Here is a 10420-nt window from a genome sequence, read left to right as displayed (position 1 = left end):
CTCTTCACCCCCCCCCTTAATTAATCATTAACGAGCTGCCGTCACAGCGATGGGGACATCACACAGGTGGCTCTCTGTGGGCTGAGGGGGAGCCCCCCAGCAGGACCCTTCCCCAGGCTCTGCTCAGGGGGCTGAACCCACCTGTGGGTGAGCAATGCCAGGACACGGTTTGGGGGTTCCCTCACACCCCAACCCAGCCCTGGGGGTGCTGCTGTGTCCCTTCCCCAGGCACTGGGGACACCTCTGTGATCCTCCTGAGTGCCTGTGCAGCGCCCTGTGCCAGCCCTGCCAGGGCCAGCTGTCCCCATGCCAAACCCATCCCAAGCAGGGGTCCACATCCCCACAGGGAAATGCATCCATGCCTGGATGGGTGTTTTCCTTCCCAGGAGTTCCACCAGAAGGAGCTGAGCTGTCACCCCAAAGATGCCCCACACGTCCCACGCTTGTTTTCTGCTTTATTAGGAAAGGGGTGGGGGTACCTGGACAGGGATGGGGCAGCTGCCCCCCACCCCTTCTCCACTGGGGGAGGCTGATGGGCCCCTCACCCCCAGACTGGGCAGCTCCTGAGCTGGACCCAGCTGCCCACACAGAGGGACCCCGGGGCTGCCTCACAGGAAGGATGGGCTGTCCCTGTCCCTGCACCCACTGGGGGCTCTGATGTGCCCGTGGGCTCCACGTTTCACCTCCTGCACCCCCTACATGGGTCTGGGGCGCTCCCAGCATCCTCCATCCCCAGGGACAGCGATGGGGACAGGATGTGGCAGGGGAACACTCTGGGAGGGGTGGGCAGTGCAGAGCACAGCCCTGGAGCCCCCCAGCGAGGGGACCCCCATCTACCTACGGGACCAAGCGTTCCCCCCATGGTGCTGGGGCCAGCATGGCAGGACCCAGCTGTGCCTCGCTACTTCTTCACCTTGATGAGGGAGTGGTAGACAGGCTTGATGATGATGTGGAGGTGCAGGGAGTTGTCGATGAGGTACTCGGAGGTGCGTTTCTGCAGGTCGGCGTGCGCCAGGAAATCGGCCGCCTCGTCCGAGCTCTGGTGGAAGCTGTAGGCGTGTTTGACCAGCACGCGGCCCTGCTGCCGCACACCCACCAGCACCGTCTTCTGGAAGCTGACACCGGCGAAGTCGGGGCTGCTCATGGCCGGGGTGATGACGAGGCGCGGGCGCCCGTCCTCGATGCGCACGGGCTGGATGGCGCCCGCCACCGAGTCCGAGTAGACGGGGCGCAGGCTGACGGGCAGCCAGCGCGGCGAGAACAGCACGTTCCAGGTCACCCTCTTGCCGGCGTCGTGGCTGCTGGGCCCCAGCTGGGTCTGGAAGCTGGTGCTGCGGTCGTCCCGGGCCGGGTTGGTGATGACCCACTGGGAGCCCCAGCTGGGCGCGAGGTAGTTGCGGGGCAGGAACATGCTGCAGTTAACGTCAAAGTACTTGGCGAAGTGGAGCGGGGAGGCAGCGTGGAACTGGAAAGCCTGGAAGAGCAGGTCCTGCACCGCGCCGCGGTGCCGCGCCAGCACCGCCGACTGCGCCTGCAGCCGGAACAGCTGGCTGGGCGCGATCATGGGGTAGCGGATGGAGCGCAACACCCGCTCGGCCACGGGCGCCTCGGGCTGCCGGCGGCTCAGCCAGCCCTCCACGGCCGTGTAGAGCTCCAGCTCGCTGTGCAGCACCAGGTCAGAGCGCTCCAGCAGCAGCAGCAGCAGCTCCACGCTCACCGAGCCCCACTCGGCGCTGCCCAGCACCGCCGACAGGTTCCAGGCCAGGAACTGGAGGCAGCTCTCCTGCAGCGCCGCGTCGCCGACGCGCACGGCGTAGTGGTACCAGCCCACCACGTGGCCCTGGCTCGATTCGCTGGCCAGGTGGGTCCTCATGTATTCGGCCACACCGCGCTGCAGCCCCCAGACCCGGTACTTGCTGGCCAGCTGGTGCATGGGGATGGCCTGGTGCAGCAGGATGGAGACCCCGCCGCAGTACAGGTACCTGGGGCAGAGCGCAGGGTGGTGACATTGGGACACCCATCCCTGGCAGCTCAGTTCCCAGGGAAGCTGCCCTGGGCTGCTTTCATCTGAGTATTCCCACCCCACAGGGTTCCCAGGGAAGCATCCCACCTCCTTGGATGCTTTCCTCTGGGTGTTCCCATCCCGTGTGGTCTCCATGGTCCCCAGGGGAGAATCCTCCCACCGGGGCTGCATCCCTCCCAAAATGTACATCCCTCCCAAAATGTACATCCCTCCCAAAATGTACATCCCTCCCAAAATGCACATCCCGCGAGGTCCCTGTGGCTCCCAAGGAACATCCCCCTTCCCTGGCTGCATCCCTCTGGGCATCCCCATCCCGTGGAGTTCCCCGTGGCTCCCAGGGGAGCTGCATCCTCCCGAGCTCCCCATCCCGCGGGGTCCCCACGCACCTGATGAACTTCTCGAAGAGCGCGGCGGTCTCGGGCGGCTCGTACAGGGTCACGACGCTCTGGTTGCGCAGGAGGCTCTCGAAAACCTCGCTCTGGAGGCTCAGCAGCAGCTGGTGCGTGTGGAACACCTTGGGCTCGTCGGAGGCGGCCGAGCGGACCCGCAGCACCGAGTCGCTGCCGTTGCCGTTCTGCAGCAGCTCCTGCAGCCGCTGCAGCAGCGTCAGCGAGTGGTTGATGGTGGCCGCCGTGGAGTCCCCGCTAAAGTCGGCTTTTTGGGCTGCAGGGAGATGGGACCGTCCCAGAGCTGCACCCCAGTCCCAGGCACTGAGGTGGGGTGGGGTTACCGAGGGGCTGTGCACCTCCCGCCTCTGCTCCCCCACTGCCAAAGGGCTGCTGGTGCCAAGGGGGTGTGGGGGAACAAAGGACGTGGGGACATTTGTGTCCCTGAGAGCCAAAAAACTGCCTTTCTGCAGCAGAAGGGCTGAGACCACCATGTCCCAGGCTGGGGTGTGCTGGGAAATGGCCGGGTGCCGGCGGCACTGGCTCTCAGCCCGGTCTGCCTGTCCCGATCCCGTCCCCGCTGTGGGCAGAGCGAGCCCCGGGCATTGCCCTGATCCCTCGCATCCCGGATGGATACACGGGGGGACAGAGAGCCCGAGGGTGTGGGGAGCCAGGCACGCTCTGCCCCTCACCCAGGAATGGGCTCCCGAGCAGGGACACTCGTGTCACCGCGGGTCCGTGCTGGGATCCCAAACAGGGACTGGAGAGGGATCTGGGAATGTGGAACAGGGGTCTCCATGCTCCTGTGGGCACAGGGACCCTTCCTTCCTTTCCTCCTCTCCCTCCTGACACCACTCCCACCCGCTCCTCAGAGCATCCTTCCCCCAGGAGGAATTTGGCCCCGTCTGTCTCAAACCCATCTTGCCTCTCAAATCCCGTCTTGCTGACGGATTACCCTTCCCAGCGCCGGCTTAAGTCCGGCTGAGCGGGGATGGGGAAGGGGAGCAGGCTCCCTGTACCCCGCGGTGCTGGACTTGTCTGCCCTCGGCACCGAGCCCTTCCCCGGGGCACCAGCGAGCACAACCCGGCTCCGAGAGTGCAGCACATCCAGGAGCCACTTCCATCCCTTCCCGGCACCCCGACGGCAGCCGGCGAGACGCGCTCAGCTCTCCATCAGCCGCCGAGCCGCACCCCGGCACCCGGCGAGGGCAGCGCTACCCACGGCTCGGGGACCCTCCGCGCCTCCCCCCGCCGCGGCCGCCCTTACCGGCTTGCACGGTGAAGAGGAGGAGGAGGAAGGCGGCGGCACAGCCCCAGCGGCGGGTGGCCACGGGCCGGGTGCCCGTCAGCCTGGCCATGGCGTCGCAGGCGCATCTGCCGGGTGCGGCACACGCTGCTCGCCCGGGGCTTATGTAGGCCACGCGCCCTCCCGGCCCGCGGGCCCGCGCCGCCGCATCGATTGGTGGAAACTGGGACCGGCCGTTGCCACGGGAACCGCTTCCAGCCTCCCTGCATCCCACCCTGACCCCCAGCCCCAGCCCCGCACCCCGGGCTGCCGCGGCGCGGGGCCGTCGCCGTGTGGCACCTGCTGCTGGCACCGCCGCGCCGGAGCCCCCCACGCGTGGCCGCGGCCCTTTGTGCCGGGGTCTTTGCATTCAGGGCACAGCTCGGTGGCCTCCCGCTCCCCCCGGCTCATGGGTATTCATGCCGGCAGCAGCCCATCACCATGGCATCCGCGCTGCCGGCAGGAACTGCCTGCCCTTTTCCCAGCCTTTGCAGCCAAGAGGCCGCCAGTGCGCCCTGCGCCGCCTCCCTGGCCCCCCACACCTCTCGGGGGGCTTCACCCGAGCTCCCCCAAAGCCCCGGGGCCACAGGCGCAGGCTGGGGTGGCGCTGGGTGAGCAGGGAAGGGGCAGCGAGGTGTCAGCCAAGTGGTGCCAACCCCGCTTTGGCTGCGGCCCCGGTGGCGCCGTGGGGTGGGGACCCAGGACCCCGGGCGGGGGGACACACCCCACAGAGGAGGCAGCACGGCTCGCAGGGACACAGCAGACCCTTCCCCACTGCCGAGGAGCCCCGTCCCCCTGCACAGCAGTTCGAACACGGGCTCAGACACGGGTTCCAGATGTTGAGCGTGGGCAGATGTCGCTGCAGCTGCCGAGGGTGTGGGATCACCATCTGTCCCTGACCCATGGGCGCGGAGACTGAGGACAAGACCCCGGTCATCCCCATGCCACGCTGCTGGGGCTCCCTTTCGGGGACGGGCAGGTGGGCGATGCTCAAACCCTGTGTCCCGAGTGGGCAGGGGACCCCCGAAATCGCGGTGCAGGCAGAGCGCCCGGCCCGGGCTGGTGTCCTTGCATCGTGGGGGCCCGGGGAACGGGGCCCCCGCCGCAGCACAGCCGGTTCACGGCTCAGCGAGTCCTCCGACGCCTCATTTCACCACCCGCCTGATAAACAACAGCTTGTGGGAGCGTGTGCCCGGCGCGCCGCCGGCTCCGTGCCAGCCCGGGCGGCAGCCACGGCCCGGGGACCCCCGTGTCCCCCGCGGGGGCATCGGCTGCTCACGGCGGTAAGGCGACCGTGGGGGGACACGGGGGAGCAGGGGGCTGGTTCCGGAGGTCACCAGGGGTGACAGCCCCCAGCTGGCCGTGAGGTGAGGGAGCAGCTGTGCTGGCCCGGAGATTGCGGGGCTGGCTCACCATAGCGACCTGTGCCAGGCAGCAGTGCCAGGGCATCGCCCCCGCGGGCTGGGGCGGCACTGGGGAGATGGAGCTGGACCCAGGGACCGGCAGGGGACACCAGCCCCCTCCCTGTGCGGCTGGGGAAACTGAGGCACGGGCACGGTGTCCTGGCAGCGGGCAGGAGCAGCCAGGGCAGAGCCCACACGGAATCACACTCGTGTGCACAGCCACACGTCACACCCTGCCCACACCCGCTCCGCTGAGAGGGGCCACCCAGAGGTGGCCGCGGTCCCAGCCTCTCACTTGCCCCCGGACCACCATCCCTACTGCTCTGGGGTGGGGACACGCTCTGTCACGGTCACTCGGAGCTCCCCAGGTGACCCCTTCCAGCGGGAGCCGAGGGTCGGTGACGTCCCCGTGCCCGGCCAGCCCAGCCCGCGGCTCTGCCCGTGGCTCTGCCCACGGCGCTCTCCCCCCGCCCCGTGCCCCGCGCCCCGGAGGCTGCGCCATGCTGCGGGTGCCGGCGGGGACCGGGACACGGGCAGGGACACGGGCACCGGCGGGGACAGGGACACCAGTGGGGACACGGACTCTCACACGGTATGTCCGTGGGAAACACCAAGCCAGGGAAGGTGACACTGCACTGGGGCCACCCAGGTGAGAGTCCCTGTCCCGCGGGCTTTGGGGAGCGGGAGCCCGGGCGGGGGGAGCAAAGGGGGACGCAGAGAGAGCCCGACCCGCCCAGCAGCTCAAAGGGGATCGGGCTGGGAAAGGGTTAAGGCGATCGCGCAGCGGCTGCAGCCGATCGATGCCCCTGCTCCGCGGGGGACGTGGATGGACGGGACCTCCTGCTGATGAACCGGAGCTAATTTGCAGTTAATTGGCACCCCTCTACACCCCATCCCCCGCTTCTTTTCCGTCGAGCTGTGCTCAGTGGAAATCAGGATCAAGATCCTGTGCTCGGGATCTTGCTGGGGTCCCGGCCGGGAGTTCCAGGGTCTGGGAGGTGGGACCCCCGGGATCCCACACACACCTCGAGCAATTCTGGGGGAGCAGATCCATCACTGGGGGTCCCGGAAGGGGAGAGGGACCTGACCTCCCCTCCAACCGCGGCCCCGAAGCCATCGAGTGTCTGCGGTGTCTGGGGCAAGGGGAATTTGTGGTGCCCCTGTGGCCAGGGTCAGACTGGGAGCAGCGTGGTGCCCCGTGCCCCCTCCCTGAGCTCAGGACCCGCCTTTGCATCCCTCACCCCCCGATCCCAAGACACCCCCAACCCAAATAGCACCCCGCACCTGCCGGGCTCAGGTGCAGGGCACCCCACAGCCCCCGGTCCCAGGACCTCCCGCACCCCACAGCCCCCGGACCTCCCCGGACCCCACAGCCCCGGTCCCAGGACCTCCCGTACCCCACGACCCCCGGTCCCAGGACCTCCCGCACCCCACAACCCCCGGACCCCCCCGGACCCCCCCGGACCCCCTGGACCCCACAGCCCCGGTCTCAGCACCTCCCGTACCCCACGACCCCCGGTCCCAGGATCTCCCGCACCCCACAACCCCCGGACCCCCTGGACCCCACAGCCCCGGTCCCGGGGCCTCCCCTCATTCCCCACCCGCCGCCGGGGCTGGAGGTGCCCCCGGGGATGTAAATTTGGGGGAGATTCCAACCAATCAGAACGCGGCGCTCTGCTCTGGCCACACCCCTCCCGGGGAACCCCGCTCCGATTTGCTGGAGCTGGCACCCCTGAGCCAATAGAAGCGCAGAGATCGGGAGGGGGTGGAGCATTCATGGTTTATGAATGGGAGAGGGCAGCGTGGGCACGATCCGGGCGTGGGGAGTGGGCAGGGATGGGACAGGGATGGGACAGGGATGGGGCAGGGATGGGGCAGGGATGGGGCAGGGATGGGACAGGGATGGGACAGGGATGGGGCAGGGATGGGGCAGGGATGGGACAGGGATGGGACAGGGATGGGACAGGGATGGGACAGGGATGGGACAGGGATGGGACAAGGATGGGGCAGGGATGGGACAGGGATGAGGCAGGGATGGGACAGGGATGGGACAGGGATGGGGCAGGGGTCGGGGCAGGGATCAGGGCACGGATGGGACAGGGATGGAGCAGGGATCAGGGCAGGGATCAGGGCACGGATGGGACAGGGATGGGACAGGGATGGGACAGGGATCAGGGCACGGATGGGACAGGGATGGGACAGGGATGGGACAGGGATCAGGGCACGGATGGGGCAGGGATGGGACAGGGATGGGACAGGGATCAGGGCACGGATGTGACAGGGATGGAGCAGGGATCAGGGCAGGGATCGGGGCAGGGATCGGGGCAGGGATGGGGCAAGGATTGGGGCACGGATAGGATGCGGATCCGGATAAGGATCCGGATACGGGCGGGGATGCGGGCAGGGCCGTGGGGCAGGGCCGCTCCCAGGCTCCTCCAGCTCCGCTGCCTCAGCCTGAGGAGCTGGGAAAGGACCCACTTGGAGGCCTGGAGATGGCCACCCCGCATTTGGCACCACTGGGACCTCCCATCGGCACCTCTGGGTCCTCTCTGCCACCACTGGGAGCCGTCTGGTGGCACCCAGCCCGGGCTGGGGGCCAGAGCCTCCCTCTGCTGGCAGCTGCCCAAGAACATGGTGTTTTAATCCGGTTTTCTACAGAAGCAGGGCTGAGGGCTAAAGGAGGAGCAGCTCTGGCAGAGGGGGCTCTGCTGGGACATGGCTCAGGGGGTTTGGGGTGCACTGTCTCCCGTGGGTGCAGCAGCCCCAGGTCTGCCTGCGGTGGCACGTTTTGGAGCTGCCCACTGTCCACGGATGCTGCAGGACAAGGGAGCTGGGCTCCAGCCAAAGTGGGGATGCCCAGGTGATGGTCCCTGTCCCCAAGCCCCCAGTGGCATGTCGTGCTGACCTCACGCCCAGGTGCCACCAGGACCCTCATCCCCCTGATGCTCCCTGTCTCTCCTCACAGCCGACCCCTGGTGGAAGATGACGGTCCCCGTGCCCAACAGCACGGCGGTGCCGTGGGCACGGCCAGAGCCCGAGCCGGAGCTGGAGAGGTCACCCTGCCTGGTCGGCATCATCCCCATCGTGTATTACAGCGTCCTGCTGGGGCTGGGGCTGCCAGGTGAGGGGGCTGAGGTGGCTGAGGGGCTGGAAAGAAAAGCCCTCAGGATGGAGGGGCTTTATCTGCTCCCCTCCAGCCTCAGACCTGCCCCAGTGCCCGGCTGTGCTGCCCGGCCCCAGGGCAGGTGCCACCGCCACGGGGACAGATGGTATTTGCATTGCTTGGGCTGGCACACGGAAGAGATTAATCAGCCCAGCAAATCCCCACAGCACCGGGATATTTATAGCTCCCCTGAGCTGGAGCCGGGGCAGCCCCGGGAGCTGCAGGGTGGGGCTGTGAGCCCCCAGCTCTCACCTCCACCCATCGCTCCCTCCCTGCAGTGAACATCCTGACTGCCGTGGCCCTGTCCCGCCTGGCCACCAGGACCAAGAAATCATCCTACTGGTACCTGCTGGCCCTGACCACCTCCGACATCCTCACCCAGATCTTCATCATCTTCGTGGGCTTCATCCTGCAGACAGCCATCCTGGCACGGGCGGTGCCCAGCGCCTTCATCCACACCGTCAACGTGCTGGAGTTCACGGCCAACCACGCGTCCACCTGGGTCACCGTCCTGCTGACCGTGGACCGCTACGTGGCCCTGTGCCACCCTCTGCGCTACCGCGCCGTGTCCTACCCGCGGCGCACCCGCAAGATCATCGCGGCCGTCTTCGCCGTGGCCCTGGCCACCGGCATCCCCTTCTACTGGTGGCTGGACATGTGGCGTGACGCCGACCCCCCCACGGCGCTGGACACGGCGCTCAAGTGGCTGCACTGCGTCACCATCTACTTCCTGCCCTGCAGCATCTTCCTGGCCACCAACTCCGTCATCATCCGCAAGCTGAAGCGGCGGAGGCGCGCGGGGGGCGGCAAGACCACGGCCCTTCTGCTGGCCGTCACCACCGTCTTCGTCGTGCTCTGGGCTCCCCGGACCGTGGTCATGATGTGCCACCTCTACGTGGCCTCGGTCAGGAGGGACTGGCGCGTGCACCTGGCCTTGGACATCGCCAACATGGTGGCCATGCTCAACACCTCCCTCAACTTCTTCCTCTACTGCTTCGTCAGCCAGACCTTCCGCCGCACGGTGGGCGAGGTGCTGCGGGGACAGCCCCGGCAGGACACCCGCCGTGGCAGCGCTCACTTCCCTCCCCCGGCCCTGAAACCACTGAAGCTGCTGGGCAGCACCTCGCTCTGAGCCAGGCCCAGTGCCCACCCAGCCCCACGCATGGCACCAGCAGCCAGGGACACCCCACCCTCCACGGAGCCAGGGTTAACGCTGCTGCTGCTGCTGGTGGCAGGAGGAGGTGGCTGTGCCCAGACACTCCTTTGGGGATATCGTGGTGCCTGCCTGGCAGCAGCACCCCAGGATGGGCAGCTCAGCCCTGCCCATGCTCAGCCCCTCGTGCAAAATTGGAACTCACCCAGGGAACTCACCCAGGGAATTCACCCAGGGAACTCACCCAGGACATGCCCAGCTCAGTGGCACCGAGGGTCTTGGGGAGCCATGGGGCTGCCCCTGAGTGGGGTGGGGGGCACGAATGAGCTCCTGCGAGCCCTGACAAGGACGTGGTGCCCGCTGGGTGCCACTCCATAAACTGCAGTGCTGAGACCAAAACTCTGCCTGAGTCCGGCTCCCCGCGGGCAGCTGGAACGGAGGCACCCTGCACCAGCGTCTTTGGCACAGGGTGCCCCTGCCCTGCCCACCCCCGTGCCCCCTGCCCACCCCCGGGAGTGCTGCAGGGAGCACCCACAGGGTCTGCTGTCCCCACTAGTGGGGTCTGGTAAGATCACAGCTCCTGGCCCCCTCCCATTTATCCCCCTGGCAGCAGCCAAGCTGAAGCCCCCCGGTCAATGCCCCCCAGCATCTGATGCATCTAGCTCTGCCCTCCCAGTTGCACCAGTGCCAGACTGGTGTGACGCTGGAGGAGCGGCCGTGCCGTGCCAGCCTGTCCCCAGCTGCCAGCAGAGGGCAGGGACGGGACACTGCGGAGCTGGCACTGCCGGGGCAGGGAGCTGGCATCCCCCAGCCCCCTAAACCCGCCCTGCCGCCACCCTAATTCTCTGTAAGGTCCTTAGCGTAATCCCCCAAAACCGTCCAGCCTTTCCTCTCGGATTCCCGAGACGGGGCAGGAACCAGGGGGTTCCCGGAGGGGGGTCAGGGCCTCAGCTGGCTCCGGGCAGGGCACAGAGACACCCCCAAACCCCACCAGACCCCCCGCCCAC

The 10420-nt window shown here is 67.9% G+C and overlaps 2 protein-coding genes across 4 annotated transcripts; one reads left to right on the top strand and one right to left on the bottom strand.

The window, feature by feature from the left end:
- Positions 1-446: 446 nt before the first annotated feature.
- BTBD17 (BTB domain containing 17) lies at positions 447-3906 on the bottom strand. The gene is made up of 2 exons (XM_058852046.1): positions 2410-3906; positions 447-1982 (listed from the first exon to the last, which is right to left on the bottom strand). The coding sequence occupies exons 1-2, from the start codon at positions 2901-2903 to the stop codon at positions 902-904; spliced, it is 1575 nt and encodes a 524-aa protein (XP_058708029.1). The 5' UTR covers positions 2904-3906; the 3' UTR covers positions 447-901.
- Positions 3907-4901: 995 nt separating this feature from the next.
- GPR142 (G protein-coupled receptor 142) lies at positions 4902-10390 on the top strand. 3 transcript variants are annotated; one of them, XM_058852056.1, is made up of 3 exons: positions 4902-4977; positions 8063-8218; positions 8539-10390. In XM_058852056.1, the coding sequence occupies exons 2-3, from the start codon at positions 8080-8082 to the stop codon at positions 9390-9392; spliced, it is 993 nt and encodes a 330-aa protein (XP_058708039.1). In that variant the 5' UTR covers positions 4902-4977; positions 8063-8079; the 3' UTR covers positions 9393-10390. The 3 variants fall into 3 exon arrangements, with proteins under 3 accessions (XP_058708039.1, XP_058708040.1, XP_058708038.1); XM_058852057.1 differs by lacking the exon at positions 4902-4977 and adding an exon at positions 5619-5689; XM_058852055.1 differs by lacking the exon at positions 4902-4977 and adding an exon at positions 7714-7957.
- Positions 10391-10420: the final 30 nt, after the last annotated feature.

This window comes from Poecile atricapillus, chromosome 17 (genome assembly GCF_030490865.1).
Source record: "Poecile atricapillus isolate bPoeAtr1 chromosome 17, bPoeAtr1.hap1, whole genome shotgun sequence".
NCBI classification, from domain to species: Eukaryota; Metazoa; Chordata; class Aves; order Passeriformes; family Paridae; genus Poecile; species Poecile atricapillus.
The sequence above is the reverse complement of the archived record's forward strand: the minus strand, read 5'-3'. Positions and strand labels throughout refer to the sequence as shown.